The following is a 19035-nucleotide window of genomic DNA, read 5'->3' as shown; positions in this document are numbered from 1 at the left end:
AATTGTGTAACGCCAAATTCTTTTTTTTTTTTTATCAATTTCGTTGTTTGTTTAAGGTTTTTAAGCCACCGTAACAATCCGAATTACCAACAAAAACATCTTTCTAAAAGGATCACACCCTAGTACCCTAATAGAGTGAATCTGTAGATCAACTGTATTAGAGTCTCGGAGACGATACTTGGCAGCAGTTTTTCAGGTCAGCAAGAAGCCATTGGTAGACCTTGCTCCACTTTCATAGATTCGAGATCCTCATTTTTTCGTGCTATAAATGTTAGACCAAATTTTCTTCAAAACACCTATATTCTAAAGTAATACCAAGTTATTCTAAAGTGCCATAAGATGGTATGTTCTTTTTGTCAAGTTAATAAAATCCTATCATAATCACAAAAAGGCAGCAAAGTCCTAACTAATTTGTCTATAGAATACTTCAATACCAAAACACATGGTTTAGGCCATTCATATAATGGTAGCATGCATCTTCCACACGCCATAAAATTAAAACCTAATTATCTCATTTATAATTAATATAGTCAAATATATAAAGTTTCGTGCATCTATGTAAGGATTCAACACCTAATTAAAAAAAATGGACATTTTTCACTTTTCAAAGATACTTTTTTATTTTATCCATTTTCAAAAATATTCATTTTATATATATATAATGATTAAATTCTAATTTCTAACATTAAATACTAAACTCTATCTCCTGAAAACTATATTCTAAATGTAAAATAGAAAATCCAAATTTAAAAAAAAATAAAAATTAATTTAATATTTTTAATTTTGTAAAAAAGAACAAAAATAAAAATATTCAAAAAAAATATTTTTGAAAAGAAGTATCTCAAAAAGATCATTGCTAACAAATAATTATAAATTAGATTACTATATATAAAAGAATTAATCAATTATATTTGGACACGTGGAAACTGAAAAACTGGATTCTTGATTTTTATTTTGTTTTATGTAAAAAAAAAATATATATGTTATTCACAAATAAGTTCTAGTAATCTAATATATATATATATATATATATATATATCATATCTTTGCGAAATTGCATTGTCTTCACGAGAGACCAATTCTTCGGATGTTTTACTTGAAATAATTATATCACACATATTAAATTGTGCTTGACTGTTCCTAATGAGGATTGTGATTGAATGATTGAATGATTCATAATATGAAATTGGGGTATGACTTTGGATAACATATGCTGGCGTGGTTTTCTAAAACATTGATACATGAATTTGGGGGTATGACTTTTACGTCAGTGATATAGGAAAATTACAAAATCTAAAGAGATAATTATAGTAGTAGGCGACGTGATGCGCTTGTGTATGTATTAATCAACTTGGGTAGAAAATCTATACGGCGTAAAAAAACCAATTATATGACAAGAGATTGTGTCCTACAAGTAAATTATAAGTATAAGAAACCTTTATTTATTAGATAATAGAAAACGACATCGAATATATATATATAAAAAACAAAATAAAGAAAACTATGCCACATTATTGTCTTTGTCACTCTTACCCGATTCGAGCCACTAGATAATAATAATTGTACAAATTTTATTTTAGTTCGATTTCAATGTCAGTAATTATTTAACATTTGTACTATATATTGCTAAATAATATAAACACATGTACAATTCTCAGAAGAAGAAAAACAAGGCTATTAATGATAGTACTGGTCAATGATTGTTATGATGATGATGACATAAGTAGAGAAAGCGTAGTAGCATTGGCAAAGAAGCAGTCTCTTGAAAACATAGAGAAAGAAAAGAAAAAATGGAAAAACCTAATGGGAAAAATTAAACTAATAGACAGTGTTTTAGAAACTATCCATGATCCGGTGAGGAACAGGAGAGTTAATGACCTGTAATATCTGAACAATCTCGGCCATTGTAGGCCGATTTGAAGGTATCTGAGAGGTACAGACAAGAGCAAGTTTCAGAACAGGTAACACTTCATCTTCAGAGTATTGTTCCTCCATCACAGGATCAATACATTCAAGCACATTCCCTTGTTCTAACAGAACTCGAACATGGTCGCTAAGTATCACAAAGCTGTCTTCACCGTACTCCACTGGTCTTCGACCGGTCACTAGTTCGAGTATCAAAACCCCGAACCCGTAAACATCGCATTTCTCGTTGACTCTTAAGTTCTGACACTCTAACTCAGGCGCTACGTATCCTAGAGCGTTTTGAAACCTGTTGTTGTTCATCGTATTCCCGTCTTGCGTTGTTAGAAGACGAGATAGTCCGAAATCGGAGATTTTCGGGTTGTTTTTTTCGTCGAGGAGGATGTTGGTTGGTTTCAGGTTGAAGTGGATGGTTGCTGGACGGCATGTGTGGTGGAGATAAGCGAGTCCTTTGGCTGTACCGAGGATGATTCTGTATCTTACGTCCCAAGAAAGAGGTGGTGTTGAGGGTTCTCGTTCGTGTAACTTGGACTGCAAGTTTCCGTTAGGGATGTATTCCGATACCAAAAGATGCAACTCCGGTGTCCAGAAATACCCTTTGATCGATACTAGATTAGGGTGCTTCGCTTTCGCCAATATCCGAACTTCACGATCAAAATCTTCTAGGTTTTGAAGATTCGGCGACGGGACAAGTTTCTTAACAGCCAAGTTTCTCCCCTGTTCTCCCAAAGGTGCCTTGTAGACTGTTCCAAAAACCCCTTCACCGATTCTTGAAGCTTTGTTCAGAAGAGACTCCGGGTTTCTTTCAAACTCTTGAGACGAAGACGACGAACGCGACGTTCTTGAGTTTAACAGAACAAGTTTACCCATCACTAAGCTTCTCCCTGATTTCGAAGACCCCGAGAAAATGCTCTCCAACGCATTGTCTACAAACGCAAGCCGCCTTCTCACAGACGCGTTAAGCAGCGTTATGATTATGATCCCAGCGAAAATGAGTATAGCAGCTGATATTGCTACAATCACTGAAACACTAAGGAACATTCCACGGTGGAACTTTCCAGAACCATCGCTCGCTCGGTTTCCTGGCATATTGTTCCCTTTCCCATAGGAGTTTGGATCAATGACAAGAGGCTTTGGAACATTCAGTGTGCATGGTCCTCTCAACAACGGTGAACAAATACCTAGGTTTCCTTGAATAGCACTCTGGTCTAAGCTTTGAAACACACCTCCAAATGGCAACCTTCCGATGAGTCGGTTAAACGAAACGTTAACCAATAACAGATTCTGTAATTCCCCAAGCTCTTTTGGTATCTCCCCGGTAAGCTTGTTTGCCTCTAGCTTTAGAATCTTGAGCTCTTGTAAGTTCGAAAGGGATTTAGGAATAGGACCGGTAAGATTATTATGAGACAAACTCCTACAACAAGAAATATGTAATTAATAGTGGAAAACATTTTGCAAATAAGCAAAAAAACAGATATAGGAAAAAGAGACTTACAGCAATTTGAGAGAAGTGCAGTTTCCGATTCCTTCAGGTATAGAACCGGTTAGTGAGTTGCCATCTAACTGAAGGATCTGAAGACTCTGAGACTCACATATATCCGCTGGAACTGAACCAATCAGCGCGCTGTTCCTCAAATCCAAGACTGTTAGATTCTGTAAAAACTCTATTTCAGGAGGAACTCTTGTGTTGAAATGGTTCCATGACAGATTGAGGTACTTCATGTGAATGAAAAGCCCTACCTCACCAGGTATGTTCCCAGTGAGTTTGTTACGCGAAAGGTCGAGCCTTACAAGTGACTCAAATAACCTACTCGAACCTCTCGGGATCGAACCGGTGAAACCGTTACCCGAAAAATCCATTTCTTGAAGACCAAGATCAAACAAACCATCAGGAATGCTACCAACAAAGCCATTCCCTTTGAGCTGAACAATCATAAGCTCATTGCAAGATTCCAAAGACTCCGGTAGCTCGCCGGAGAGTTTGTTCTTAGACAAGATTAGATCCTTTAGAGATCTCAAGTTACCTATTGAAGAAGGAAGCTCCCCAGTTAACTCATTGCTGGAGAAATCCAAGTGTACTAAACCGGTCATGTCACTGATCCATACCGGGAAATCACCGGAGAGCAGATTGTTTGATAAATCGAAGTGATATAAAGATCTCAGCCTCTGAAGTGTTCTTGGAAGCTCACCAGAGAAAAGATTGAAACTTAGGTCAACTCTGTTTAAATGAGGACAGAGTCCAATATCTGAAGGCAATGGTCCTTGAAACTGATTCCTCTGTAATTGTAACCATTTCAAGTTATGTAGAGAGAGTATCCCTAAAGGTACCGATCCAGAAAGAGAATTAAACGATAGATCTAAGACTCTTAACCTCTCAAGCTTCCATATCCCTGAGACGAAACTAGGGTTACCCGTAAAACCGTTTCTTGAGAGGTTGAGACTGTTCAAAACAGAGCATCGAAACAGAGTACTTGGGATTTGACCTTCGAGATGATTGTGTGACAGAGAGAGGTACCTAAGAGAGGAACAGTTGTTGAAGAAGTCATCAGAGAGTGTACCGGAGAAGGAGTTTCCGGTTAAGTCGAGGTGTTGCAAGGAGCTGATTGATCCAAGAGAAGATGGGATTTGACCGGAGAGGTTGTTGTGGCTAAGATCTAGCTTTCGGAGATTGTTGTTAGTTGAGAGAGCGTTGAGGTTTCCGTTGAAGTTGTTGTTGGAGAGTGAGAGTACTTTTAAATGCTGAAGCTTTTGGATTCCACGGCCGATTTTTCCGGTTAAGGCTAAACCGTCGAGGGTAAGATCGGTGACTCGAGATGTTTTGGGATTGCATTTGACGTAGCTCCATGAACAAGGAGAGTTATCGTCTTCGTTCCATGACTCAAGGTGTGAAGATGGGTCGTTGAGGTCTGATTTGAAGACGATGAGTCCTAGAACGTCGTCGTTTAGTTGGATTGAGTCAATCTCGCCATTGATGAGTGATGTCATCATCAATGTCAATGCGAGAAACAGAGTTAATGAGATCATGTTTCTTCTCTTACCGCCCATTTGTGATGTTTCTCTCTTGATGGGTAGAGAGATAAAACTTAATTTGTATAGGAGGAGAGAGATAGAGAGAGAGATGAGAGAGTTATGACATTTTTATGAAAGAGAGAGAAAAAGAGAATGGAGTTGAGTTTTGTGCCAATGAGATGAAACTCGAAGTGTTAGTGAGTGTAAGATTCTGAAGTTGGCTACATGACAACAACTAGATCGAGTTTACATATGAATATATGATCACTATGGCTAAATGGACCACATGGTCTTTATTCGGTTTAACCAAAAATGTCCGGTTTAGTCGATTATCTTAAATTAGATGTGTCTTCTTTACTTGTTAAATACATAAATGATGATAAACCATACGATTAACTAACAACATGTTACTAAGTTTTAGGAACTCATCTCCATTTAGGGTCATATATAAATTCGTTTGAGTCAGAAAGGAATAATATGTAATTGTAAAGGAAATAAGTATTTGTAAACTAAAACCTAAAATTTGATGTTTACAACCCTCCATATAATAATATCAGGGGTCTTGGCAAGTCTGTATTATCCAATAGATATACATGTGTAGTCTGGATCATAAAATAAATATCATTGGACTACAACCATATCTAGCCCCGACTTGTACGTAATAATAGAGTAAAAAGTTATATCACAAGAAAGGGAAAGAGATGAGATGAAAAAAGATATGGTCAATAGAAGGATAGAGACCTATGAATATGGGAATCCTAATAAAATATGATGAATTAAAAAGAAAAAGATTAAAAAGGAAAGAAGAAAAGAACAAAAATAGGGTTTGGTGCCATTAGAACAAGAAAGACTCGTGACTGACAAAGTTATGTGTAAAATCCACCGCACAATTAGCTTATCTGTCTTTTTGTCCCGACATCTCTCTCTCCTCCCCGCCTCTCAATTTAGATTCAAATTACAAACTTAAACTAAGCTTTTTAAGATTATAAGTCTATAACCCTTAATACTAAAAGAGATTGAAATGTTTCTTGGTTAGAGACATTGTTTTTAAAAACACCATTGACTATGATTTGTGTTCGTATTTAGTTTGGGTTACATGTTTTTTTTAAGACTTATTAATAGAGATCAGCTAAAAGTATAATATTTATTATACTTTTGTTCTTATAAGCCTCTTTGGTTATACTGAAATCAAGTTAAGAAATGATGAATCAAACATTCAAATGGCTAATAATATTATGTGTAATATTTCTTCTATTTGATACATTATTATTAGAAAATACCCTATTATTTAGTATCCGATTCACAACTCATTTTCGTTTTTTCAAGGTTAACAGATTTTAGATGATTATATATAGTAGATCTTTATATCCGTACCACAAAGAATTATATATGATAAACATGTATACTACTAGCATCACAAGAATTCACGATAAATTATCTACATGCACCACACTTATGATCGAGCGATATATTTACACGAAATTATTAAAGTAATGATGAACGATTTGCTTGCAAAATATTAGAGATTTTCATTAAGTTTGTGTAGAATTAAGCCTTTATCTGTCACTAGTGGAGTATAGTTTTAATCAGCCTGGTTTTAACGATATTGTTATAAAACTTCATAGTTACTTTACCAAAATATGACTTTGGAATTGGTTATATCTAAAGGAAATTTCAATAGCTTATACGAATACGACTTAAAAATGCAGGTATTCAGATACTGCTCAAAAAAAAAAAAAAAAAGCATTCTCAATTTAGTCGAAGCAAAATTTACAAGAAATATGTATTTTCAGTGATGTGAAGTGATAAATGTCTAGACAGTAGACACACGTCAATTATTAAAACGTATATCCAATCGCATTCTTTTGTAATTTTGTTCGTCATTTTGATTTCTATATATAATATCATTCAATTCTAATTTGTTTATGTTTTTTTCATCATCACATCGTTTGCATGAGATATGGAAGATTTGATCAAGCTGGTGTCTGATGTTTGGGAACGGAGCATGTTCTCAAATCTTGGTCGTTTTTCAATAATTATTTCTTACCCATATTTCAAGATATTCTTCTTGCCAGACACAATATTGCAACAAAACAGAACTCAATCACACAATGTTAAAATTTAAATTTGAATTTTGGTTTGATTCAGTATATTTTTGGTTTTTTTAAAAAACGGGTAACTAATAACCAATTGCAAACTAATAACTAATTTAAAATTATGCTTCTCTGCACCCTTGATTGATCTTGTATTACAGTTTGTAATTATTAATACTTGAGATATTGATATCGAAGACGTACGCGCCATGCTTACTAATCCAAAGAAGCGATATTGAGAAATCTTGATATCAAAGACACGACGTAAACTATACTAAATATGATATTCATAAGTTTTTTTTTTTTTTTTTTTTTTTTTTTTTTGTTAAATGATAATCATAAGTTATTCACATGTACTTGAACTTGCGGCGTCTTGTCAGAATTTTTAAAACCATCAGTGGGGGGCTTTGTGTAGTCAAGCTAAAAGTGGTTGTTGTTAATCTTGTTAGCCTTGATGTTTTAAGTAGTGTTTGTATTGTAAATCCAATCTTCACTCAATATAATTCCACTTGACAAAAAAAAGAACCACCAGTGGGGGACTAACACTTGATTCCCTTAGGATTAGCGTTGATGTGGTCATCTTAAAATCACAATAATACTAGGATGTCAAAGTTTCGTTGTTCACACGATTTCTTTTTAAATTTAGACGCCATAAAGAACTTCTAAAAGTTGTCGATAATATACTCATATGTTTATTTCAGATCATTCTAATTGCGGGATAGTAAACACCTATTATGTTCGATTAGAGGTGTAACAATATATAGATAACAATAAACCTTTTTGGTGTTAAATTGGGAGCAGAAAAATTCATGTTCAAAAAGCCGAGAAAGCAACATGGACATGAAGGTAATACTAATGCGGCACCCCTTTCCTAAGAAAAACAAAAGTTATAGCTTCGAGATTATTCACATTGTTAATTTTGTCAAACATTTTTACTCCCTACTTTATCATATAGTACTAAGTTGTTCAGCTCTTTCTTTTCTTTCTCTTCAAGAAAGGCATAGCACTTAATCCCCCAACTGAAGAATTCCCAAAATCAATCTCAACATTTTTCTCCAGTGATGATGCGTTATCTTCTTCATTTCGACGTTTACCTTTCTTTTGTACTTCTTCATTCTCCATATATAACATCTCTGCATCTTCCTCTGCTGTTTCATCTTCATCTTCATCTACACAGAATCCGCCACCTATCACTCTGTAATCATCGGTAGGTTTATCTTCCAAATGAGCATCTCCAGTCTCATCAGCTTCATCTACACAGAACCCACCTCCCGTTTCAATATAATCTTCAGAAGGACAATTGTTGATTGATGCATCATCGATAGTTGTTTCATTCTGTGTTCTTTCTGCAGAGACATTTCCTACTCTGCCTTCGTCATCATCTTCCAAATTCTCCTTAGGGGATTCTCCATGGCTTCTTGACTCGTCCACTTCATCATCTTCTTTTGCATTGTATTTCACAGGATTCCGAGATCGTGTTGACTGGGGAATGACAGATAACAAAGTGAACCCACAACATAAACAACTGAAACAAAGTAAATATTGGTTCCTTTATAAGAAAGCTAAATTAAGGCTTACCCTTCGCATTTTTTGAAGATTGCCTGGTTCTGCCGGCAACTCTACTACCTTGTCATCATCATCAGAAGTGCCGTCTGATAGCTCAAAGAGATCTTTCTGGACTCTTCCTCTTCCTCGTCCTCTTTTCTGGGCTCTGCCTCTGCCTCTACTAGTACAAGGTTTTTCTACGCACTTCCTTTTGTTTTTCACTTTCTCATTGGCTTTAGGTGAGTCTTTATCTGAAGTGTTGTTATCTTTAGTTTCTTGAGGAGCAACTCTTTTCTTATTTCGTTTTCTTGGACCTTCCTGGAGAGTATGATCAGCCCCTTCTGACGATAGACCTCCGCCAATTCCTTTGACAGCTTTGTTGATTCTTTTACTACGGATCTTTGCAAATCTTTCATTAAAGGAATAGAAAGCTTCTATCCGAAGTTGCGTCTTTGTGGAGAAAAAGAAAAAAAGTCAAATTGTCAGATTCTGTTCATATTATCAATCATATGCATATTGAAGATAAGAGATCAAATGTAGATGAAGACCTCGCGCTTTTCATACTCCTTCAAAACTGGTAGTAGTAGATCATCTGTTTTCTTGCCGTTCCAACCAAACTTTTCCCAGCATAGCCTTCACAAAATAAGTGATACTACAGAATCAGAACTCAGGACACTGTTTCATATATTCGAAGTAGTTTATTACAGAAACCGAGCCCATCAGACAAATCATGAAAAAAAATTGTGCTTCTGCTTCAGATTCATTGAAACCTTTATCACGCCCTAAGTGGCTTCACAAATATAAAGTCTAAGCTATGCCATATTGTTTGAAGGAAACTAGATAGTAGATGGAATTAGAGCTTTTAAGTCCCTGGTATTAGTTCGCAAACCTGGTACTACGAACAAAGGATGATCATATTCATACTCAATATTGATAAAATGTTAAGTTAAAAATGACTTACTTTCTAAGAACTGAAAGATCAGGCTTGCCCCACGAGAAAATTTCAGTCGACCGATCGACTTGTGGGTTTAAGTAGGCTGAAATAACAGCCTCACTAGGGAAAGTTGTTGGAATATTCCAGTTCTTGCTTACCTTTCTCTGTAAATTTGAAATGGTAAATCAAATTAGTAAAGGTTTTGTCAATTTGGACCAATAAATTAAACATTAAAGTTCAGTTAAAAGAGTAATACATGTTTATCCATGAAGATTTGCTTGATTTCTTCAGTGTCATCAGTCGAGGCACCTGAAATGATTCCTTTATTATCTACAGAGCCAGACCCACGCTTCTTTACCTTCGAACCTGTTTTTGCATCAGTCTTTCCTAAAATGGTAGGATCAGGTGATTCAACCCATTCACGAAATTTCTGAAGCCCATCCTCCTCGGGAAAAGCAGTCACAACTTCAATAGCATTGACAATACCAATACCACTGCATGTCAAAACAATATGATATCAATTACATATAGAACCGGACTTTGCCCTATGCAGTTAAAAGTTAAAACCTATACTAACCTGATTCCTTCTGTGTAATCACTTCCTAGGAGCATTGCCATGCGGATAATTTTATCTCTGCTCAAGCCTAGCTCCTTCTCAATGTCCTGAAAGATAAAAGAGGTTAGAGACGAAATCACCAGACATATGAAAAACCGAATGTACGCAAAATGTAACTGCAAGCAGATCAATAGAGACAAATATATCAACTTACTTACTACCGAAACGATGTATCAACTTATTCCTGATAAAGGCAAATGTATAACTTACTAACGAAATAGTAACAATCCATAGGAAGCTACAGAAGTGCTAAGATGTTATAAAAGAAGACAAGCCGCAGATAGTATGAAAGCTTATGTGATACTGAAGAAGAATATAAACTCATCGCAGCAAAAATGAAAAGATCTGATTTCTTAAATGCACATGTATGAAAACAGAGTTTAGGGAAGGATATGCACACCTTCATAAAATATGTCTCCACATATTTGCGATCATCAAAAATATTTTTGTACACGCTCCTTGCTCCAAACAAGAATACATCAGAATCGTCAGTGACAATGCCATCAACAAGGTCTAATTGTTCCATAAATGCACACTGTGCCTCTGCTTCCATGGGAGCTATGATGTACGGTATGCCAAAAATTTGGAGTAGCTCCTAAGGAAATCCAAAATCGACAAAAGCATGATGAATTTGTTTTCAAATCAAACCGAACAGAAACTTCGAAAGGTTTGCCAGAGGACAATTGACTCATATGTATTAAAAGAAAATGGGCAAACCTGGCAATCTGCAAACATCTCACTGCTCACAGATTCAGCATTCCGCTCAAGTTTCCTCTGTTCATCCCCTAAACTTACGAATTCTTGGTCGAGAACTCGAATTTCCTTCTCTATATTTGCTTCTGAAAATTCAACAGGCACACCTTTCCCTTCTAAATCTATTGAACTGTCAATATTGAAAGTGTGCTCGTTAGAGTGATTTTCCTGTTTATTTTCATTGTGTGAATCTATGTCATGTAGTATCCCTATTTGCGATCTGATGACATCACGAGAAGGGTCCCCAAATTTAGTGACAGGACTCTGGAATTTGCGTCTACTATAATCTCCCGTATCATCCATCATGATAGATGAGTCACCATCAACATTACCTTTTTCGACACCACCGCAAATAGCTGTGTCACCAAGAAAACCAGTTCTCTCCTCATCAGCTATGGGCATAGCAGACACTTTGACAGATTCTCCACCAAAACTTTCAGAACCTTCTTCATTGTGCTGTTTAGCCATGGTGGACAGCATCCGGCTTTGACTAGCAACATTAAATGCTTTCTCGGGTGAGATAACTGACTCTACCTTTGGCAATTCATTTCTCACATCACGGCTAAATTTATTAGAACCAGAAGAAGAATGTGTACCAAACTGTTTGGTTATCCCTTTCTGACCATCTAGATTGTCCGCTACAAAAGTGTTGGAAAGCTCATTTATAGATCCACTGGTTTTCAAGTCTGTTATTTCGTCAAGAAATCCCTCTTGTTCAGCATCACCAACGGTTTCCCTGAAACAAAGACTATCTTGGCATGGCTTGTCAACATGGTTTACCCTTGCTGATTGATTTTCTTCAAGAAGGATAACTTCAGAATCCTTATCATATAATTCAAGAAGACTTTTCTTGATAGCCTCCTGCAGATCAGCTTCTTCCTCCAGATAGCCTTTTGTGAACTTTGTAACTGTATCATTCTCGGTGGAGTTATTGGCAAGTTCAAAACTATTTTCTTCCCTTGCTGCACCCTCATCGTTACTAATATCCTTGGGGGTAAGCTGATTGCTTGAATTCACTTCAAGCTTAGTGGCAGAAGTATTCTGTTCAATAGGCACTTCTTCCCAGTCACTGTCAGAAGCCCATGGTGAAGAGTCTTCTTTAGGATCATTTTCTGTAGAACTGATTGTCACCGGTCCTCCAGCTGCCAACTGAAGAAACATATCATCTTCGTCATTGAGATCTTTTCCACCACCATCATGGTCAAATGATATCTCTATTGAAGATGGATTTTGCACCATGGAATCATCATTCGGGATCTCCAGGTTCATGACATCATCTTTCTCAACAGGTGAATTTTCAAGAAATTGGTCCTCAGTAGGAAAGTTCTCCCAGGCGCCGAATGTTTCGTCATTGTAAGCCATAGAACCAGAACCTGTTCTCTCCTTTTCTTTCATCAAATGTAAGTTCCTCTGGATATCACGTGTCATTTGGATTCCCATGTGTCTGTTCCTTATTCTAAAACGCCCCCTTTCATCTTTATATATTTCAATATTTTCATCAGGATTTGTAGGTTCATCCCTATCCAACTCAATGGTAGCATCTGATTTGTTCAGCGAGGAAGCCTTCTTAACGGGGACTGGCAAAGACTGTCGTGACGTTTTCTTTTGGTTTTCATCATTTCTTCCTTCTCTGGCAGACACAAGTACTCTAAATAACAAAAATATCAGTAATTTTCTACTACGAAAGAACCTTAGTCTTAAATAAGACTTCAAACTGAAACTCACTCTTTATCACCAGCAAAGGAAGATGAGAATATAAACTCTCTGTTGGCTTCCGAAGCTATCCTAGAAGTTTGAACTCCACCAACAGCCCTTCCACCAGCAGATCTCTGAACTTCATTTATTTCCCGACGGAAGGCTACAGTTTTAAGGTATGCTTCTATTTGCAATTCAGAAAACTTTTCAGGGGCCTACACTCATAAACAAGATAATTACTTCCGTAGTCAGTGTTCCGCGTCTCCCAATACAGAAAGATTCATATACATAAATGGAGCTAGAATGAGCCAGTATTATGTAACTCACCTTCTTGACCTTTTGGTACTTTTGCCTGTTTTCTGCCATCAATTTTTCTCTCATCTACAAGTAAAGACATTATAAAATAATCGAAAACGTCCATGAAATTCAACATGCTGCAAAGATATGGTGTAAATATAGTTAATTACCTGACCAAGGAGATCAAGTTGCATGGATGGAGGAAGGGAAGCCAAAACAGCTGGGTCGACATTCCCATCCATTACTGGCTAGAAAGGTAGACAAAATATTATTAGCAGATGAGGATTGAGGATGGTAAAGTATCAGATAACTCCTTAAAAAAAAGGAAAAAGCGAGCACAAAATTCCAAAGACATTATCATGATTCTTTTCTAAGCAATTGAAAATTTCATCCAGATATAAAGATTTCCCTTTTTCAGAAAGAGGACCAGACAAGTTGACAACTGTTGTTAATTGCTTAACTAAGAAATCTTCCACTTAACCAATTTATATCCCCTGAATATAAGTGATCTGTAACTTAAGAAACAGTAAATAAAACGAGAAAGATGTAGTACAAAGACCACAGATTACCAATAATATTTCCTCATCTTCGTCACTGTCATCTTCCTCTGATAGGATAGCTGCAGCTGAAGTTGATGCTTTGCTGGTAAAGTTTCGTTCTTGTTCTTGTTCTTCCTCTTCTGCTACAAGGGATGCAGCCAACCTATATTAAACCAAGACAGGAAAACACGAAATGACTACATGCAAATAAACATCTTCAATCAATATCTCAAATTCTCAATTACTCTCCTTACATCTCATCCAACTTTTCCTGATAATCTTTCCCCTGTACTGAGGAATCATGTTCAATATTACTCTTCATTTTGTTATCCAGGTCAACCCCATCCAACAAAACTCCCTTTCCCTTGGGATCATCCTTCTACGAATCACCAACAAACAAATCATAGACATTATCTAAATCTCAACAACAAAGTACTTAAAAATCAATGAACATAGAGTGACGGTAAAAGAATTGACAGATTATGGAATAGCCATAAAAATACCATGAAGAAATCAATACCATGTTTGCTACCTAGTGTTGAGTTACGTAAACAGATTCTATATTCACTAAACTACGAAATATGCAAGGCTAAGGGCATGTGAAAGCAAAGAAATAAACATTTAACTGGTAAGACATCACAACAAAGCGTAAATAGATTTCCCAACTCCTGATTCCTTACCGCTATATGCATGATTGAAGGCATAAAAAGGAACAAAAAGAATATCAACTATGACATACAGAATTAGCATCAAGTTATTTTGAGTGTGTCTGTGCCAACAAATACTTACTAGTGAACAAAAAGAAGTGGATACTTAGGAATAGAAATCACCTAAGGCAGTCCAACAACACCAAATAATGTTTTTATTTGCAGTTCAATGTTTAGTATTCACTTACCATGGACTCTTCGACGACATCACCAACACCATTTTCTCCAACCATAGATGCTTGAGATCTACATAAACTAAACTTGCTAAAGCAAATTCCACAAACAAAAATGAAATTTACTGTTAAAGTGGACCAAAATTTATTAGCTTACATCTCATCTAGCTTTTCCTTCTCAGAAAAACTAACCCCTACATCATCTTGCTCTGCCGAATCTCGCAACTTATCTTGCACAGAATCAGAAGACACACGTTTCTTCTCTCTATCACTATCATTCTGCTTCAGTCTTTGATTCTTAATATCTTTAGCTTGTTCCTTAAGCCTCATATCCTTAAGCTAACATCAACAAATTCCAAAAACCAAAGCAATTTACTAAAAAAACTTGCTAAATTTTAAGCAACCACACCAATTGAAAACTAGTTAAACACAGGAAAACAAACCCGATTAAGCAACAATTTCTCAGCGGTTTTGCGGATTTTGGTCTGAGCGTTCTCACGTTGACGACGACGAGCAATAACAGTGCGTCGTTTTAATGCGGGAGTTGCTCCGTCAAAGACGAAGATAGGTTTAGTTCTTAGGAACAAAAGCTTACAAATCCTTCGGAAAAATCCGATCAAGTGTGCGTTCTGAACCATATCTCCCTTCTCGTCACGCATCGCTTTGATAAACTGTACCATCCATATACTCGCATCTGCAACATCATCAATTAATACCTTCGAATTCGAGGAAAGAAAGAAAAAAAAAAAAAGAATACAATTCAAGTTGGATCGTCGGAGATTGTTACCGATGGCTAATCGTTTGTTGGCTAGGGTTTCGACGGAGGCGCGGCGACCTACAGGAGCGAGAAGCTCCCAAAGACCTTGCACTCCCATTTTTTTCTCAGTTTCTTAAATTTCTTTCACCGATACTTCGCCGTTGAATCTGCCGCCATCGGAAACCCTTTATACATACGCCTTGAAGATCGACGGCGGTCAAACGTTATACGGTATCGTTTCATACTCTCAGGCCCGGTTTATAAGCTAACTAAACCGGTTCAATATTGGCCACACTAAAAAGATGTTGGCAACCGTTGTTTATGTTTTTTCATCAGTGCCCGGGCTCAATTATTTTTTGGACCCTAAACTAAAAAAATTTGTGGCCCCTAAAATTAAAAGAAAAAAGCCCAAAAATTAAATGGACTATGTGCATTTGTACTCGCTGCACATGCATGGAGCTGACCTAAATCTTAAGGCATTGGTTAAGTGGATAAATGCATAATTGCATATATATTTTAACAATTATTTATAAATCATAAAACCAACACTGAATTGATTTTAGTACAGTGGCAAATGGTAAGTCTTTAATGCACAAGATACCATCACACCCATAATTGAGTCCCACTTCCTATAAGTGAAGGGATTTGGCTAATGGACCGGCGAGTTGTGGACCAATGGTTGACAAAAAAAAAAAAAATCATAAAACCAATAATACATGATTTTGATGAGTAATTTTAAAATCAATGATTGAATAACACATGATTTTTGTTTGGATTTCCAAATCCATTAAAATTATAGAATCAATAACCCTCATAATTAGTTTATTATTTTGTGATATTGTATATATTTTCAAATTAGAAAAAAATGTCAAACAAATCATCAAATTTTAAATTTGGTTGAAAAAAGCACCAAATGTTCTGTTATTCGCCTTAAATCATCAGCTTTGGTTGATATATTATTTTTAATCACATTTTTAATCCAGTTTAGAGGCACGTTTATATTTTAATAGAACAGTTTAATGTATTAAATATTCGAAAATAATCTAACCCCTAAGTGTAATTTATCGATAACTTGATTATAGATTTAAGTAACGGAGGAGAGTTAACCTCACTAATTCGTCTAGTCAAAACATTTCATGATAGACCTAAATTAGTTCAGTTAACAAAAGCTTGTGATTATAATAAAAATTAATAAATGTTGATGCTTTAAAGCGTTCACAGAAAAGTTGGTGTTTTTTCACCAAAAATTGTAAGAACAAAAACGTTTATAACTTTTTTGACATTTTTTCCTCATTCTCACTTGGAAAATGGATTCTTTCCATTTTTTTTTTAAGAAAATGGATTCTTCGTAAACAAGTACTACATGCATATTTTTCCAGCGATTATGATTATTGATATTGATATTGATGATACTGTAACTAATTGGAACTCCGAACTTGGATGAGGCTTGATAGATTGAAATTATACAGTATGTGTTTATGGTGAAATTAGGCTTTGTGCTTGGATGTATTCAATCAACGTATCTAGAAAGTGTGGATCCTTTTCTTGAATTTGTCATTACTTCTGAGGACATCAAAGCCACTGGAGCTCCAACCACTCTTCTTATAATGAGAAATGTTTCTCCGCGAAGAAAATCGAGTCGATTTGTAGCGTTGGAAGGTCAACCAAGAAAGCCAATACAAAAACATGCTTATATTGAAAATAAAGGTATGACTTTGTTTTCTACCATATGTCCCTCGTAGACTTTTATTCTTACTAGTTTGTTTCTGTTTCAATCGTGGTAGGTAGCAGTTTCAAGAATTTTTTTTATCACCTCACAGTCATATATTTTTGTTTTTTTTAGCAATGACTATCAAATTAGTTTTAACGAGGCACTATGCAGCCACTGCAGCCTTGGCTACATTGTTCCTGATTGGGTTGAGCAACATCCTTTCTCTAGTTGATATAAAGGATATACGGTTTTGGTTCTGCTCTTCGGCTCTTCCCACCACAACCATTATATTACCTTTGAAGAGTGACAAAGTAAAGTCGGTAAAAGAACAGCTTTGCAATATTTATCCTGAGGAGACAATTGATGAAGAGAGCTTCAAAGACGTGAGCGTGAGGCAACTAATAAAGATGGTCAAGGAGCTTGATATTAAGAGTAAGCAACAACAACACAAGGGCGCAAGGGCGCTGAGTAAAGAAAGATGAAAAAACCATTTACGCCTCCGTTTTTGAATTCATTTTCCTTTCTCTCTTGGAAAGATATTGATGTTTCTTTTGTTTCCTTCTGCTGTGTTTTTCTTTTTTTAAGAAAAATCCAAAACTTATTTTCTAATGAATTCTATTACTTTTGATCTCATTCGTAATTTCTCAAAAAACAAAAAAAGAAAAAATATATATATTTATTCTGAGGACCTGAGATTCTGTTGTTTCTTTCGAAGATCAAACGTCTCTCTTTCATAGAATACTGCCAAGATCTTAAACTACGCACTGTGAGCTAAATCAGGATTGTTAGCGAGACTAATTTTGTGATGAGGAAGAGCATTGATGTCGAATCATACACAAAACATCTCTCAGCTTGTATAATAAAGTATACATTCTCAGTCACTCTTTTACATTACTTGTTGACACTACAGTTGAAAACAAGGAAGAAGTATGAGTTGTGATGGACATTTTCAGGAAAGACAATAAGATATGCAATTGACGATTTTGCACTAGTTCTGGTTTAAATTGCGAGCCAAGAAGGCAGACCTCTCTAATAGCTGGTAACATAAAGGATAAAAGAAAAAGAGCAGACCTCTCTAGTAACCAAGATGATGACAACACTTGGAACTCCTTTCTTCTCGAAGGAGGAGATACCGACACCGGAATTCATTATTAACAAGCTAACCAGCAAGAAAGCCAGAGACCGTTTGAAACTGTTTAGAGTAGCTCTTATAGTATTGGTTGAATGAATTATTTGTCTAACTAGTGATTCTTCTAAGATTCCTATCAGTTACGAGACAAAATGGGTGTTGGGTGATGAATAAGAGTTTTTCAAACGCTCATGGAGACGAGAATCTTTGCTCCTTACTGTTCAAAGCGTATACTCAAGAACTCATTTTCATTACGCTATAAAATCATCAATTGCAGTGCAAGGGTTTACACATGCCATGCTGCTTATAACCCTCTACAGTTGTCCCACTCAAATTGGTCATCCATGATAAGGCCAGAAGAAACATTACAGAATGTTATGGTCATTAAAGTCTTTAAAGTTTTGGTCATTCGTGTCTAATCTGCATGTAACCATAATCATGATGAACAAGTGAGTTATTATTTTTTTCGGGAATTTATAAAACTACCACATTTCATAAAAGATTTTTCTAAATTACCACATTTGAAATATGATGGATCGAAAACATAAAATAATTGACCAATTTAATACCGTGGACAAATAGTTATCGAAAAAATAAGTTTTGACTTATCTACAAACAAATCTAATAGAGTATTAAGTCTTGAGATGAATATAGAGAGATGATATATTATATATTATATATTTCTATATTAAATAAGGGGTATCTTCGTCATTTTCTTATAAGATTGTGGTATTGGGTGAAAGAAGTTATCAAATGTGGTAGAAAAGAAAAGAAAGATTTTGCAATGTGGTAGATTTGTTTTAAAAAAAAATTGGCTTTTGATTTTTTTGGTATGGACAATGAATCGGAAAAATAAGTAAAAAAATTGAAAGTAAAAAAAAAATTGGAAAATAACAACTGACATGTCCACGTTAATTATAGTTACATGCAGATTGGACACGCGTTGTCAACTTCATGCACTTTGAAATGTTTTTTCTAACTTTTTTGAATGACCAATTAGAGTGGGACAACTGTAGAGGGTTACAAGAAACATGGCATGTGCAAATCCTTGCACTGCAATTAACGATTGTTCAGGGTAATGGAAAGAAGTTTTTGACTATAAGCTTTGAACTCTAAGGAGAAATTTTTTTTGTTCCGATGGGCGTTTCAGAAAC

At 35.6% G+C, this 19035-nt stretch overlaps 2 protein-coding genes across 6 annotated transcripts; both read right to left on the bottom strand.

Annotated features, from left to right (window-relative positions):
• Positions 1–1724: 1724 nt before the first annotated feature.
• LOC104780051 (Leucine-rich receptor-like protein kinase family protein) lies at positions 1725–5180 on the bottom strand. The gene is made up of 2 exons (XM_010504509.3): positions 3419–5180; positions 1725–3337 (listed from the first exon to the last, which is right to left on the bottom strand). The coding sequence occupies exons 1-2, from the start codon at positions 4966–4968 to the stop codon at positions 1834–1836; spliced, it is 3054 nt and encodes a 1017-aa protein (XP_010502811.2). The 5' UTR covers positions 4969–5180; the 3' UTR covers positions 1725–1833.
• A 2692-nt stretch (positions 5181–7872) lies between these two features.
• Positions 7873–15382, bottom strand: UVH3 (5'-3' exonuclease family protein). Of its 5 annotated transcripts, XR_015596625.1 has the most exons (18): positions 15072–15382; positions 14728–14978; positions 14442–14623; positions 14300–14357; positions 13659–13783; positions 13435–13567; positions 13036–13113; positions 12896–12949; positions 12599–12783; positions 11206–12521; positions 10838–11003; positions 10521–10715; positions 10082–10167; positions 9761–9998; positions 9532–9668; positions 9119–9203; positions 8604–9020; positions 7873–8507 (listed from the first exon to the last, which is right to left on the bottom strand). XR_015596625.1 is itself a non-coding variant. In XM_010504506.3 (17 exons), exons 1-17 carry the CDS (start codon positions 15157–15159, stop codon positions 7992–7994), a joined length of 4512 nt encoding a protein of 1503 aa, XP_010502808.2. In that variant the 5' UTR covers positions 15160–15382; the 3' UTR covers positions 7873–7991. The 5 variants fall into 5 exon arrangements, 3 of the variants coding, with proteins under 3 accessions (XP_010502808.2, XP_087366158.1, XP_019100112.2); XR_015596624.1 differs by having other exon boundaries at positions 14728–15285; XM_010504506.3 differs by having other exon boundaries at positions 10838–12521.
• Between the last annotated feature and the right edge of the window lie 3653 nt (positions 15383–19035).

Source organism: Camelina sativa, chromosome 4 (genome assembly GCF_030686135.1).
Source record: "Camelina sativa cultivar CO46 ecotype springtype chromosome 4, ASM3068613v1".
Lineage (NCBI taxonomy): Eukaryota > Viridiplantae > Streptophyta > Magnoliopsida > Brassicales > Brassicaceae > Camelina > Camelina sativa.
Note: the sequence above shows the minus strand (reverse complement) of the source record. Positions and strands in the feature narration are given on the sequence as shown.

Excerpts from the sequence above, each read along its gene's own strand:
- LOC104780051 (XM_010504509.3), bottom strand. The coding sequence starts at position 4,968 with ATGGGCGGTAAGAGAAGAAACATGATCTCATTAACTCTGTTTCTCGCA. Across the intron at positions 3,338-3,418 it reads TGCACTTCTCTCAAATTGCT|GAGTTTGTCTCATAATAATC; the intron begins GTAAGTCTCTTT and ends TTCTTGTTGTAG.
- UVH3 (XM_019244567.2), bottom strand. The coding sequence starts at position 15,159 with ATGGGAGTGCAAGGTCTTTGGGAGCTTCTCGCTCCTGTAGGTCGCCGC. Across the intron at positions 12,522-12,598 it reads TCCTTTGCTGGTGATAAAGA|AGTACTTGTGTCTGCCAGAG; the intron begins GTGAGTTTCAGT and ends TTTGTTATTTAG. Across the intron at positions 9,021-9,118 it reads AGGAGTATGAAAAGCGCGAG|ACGCAACTTCGGATAGAAGC; the intron begins GTCTTCATCTAC and ends TTCTCCACAAAG.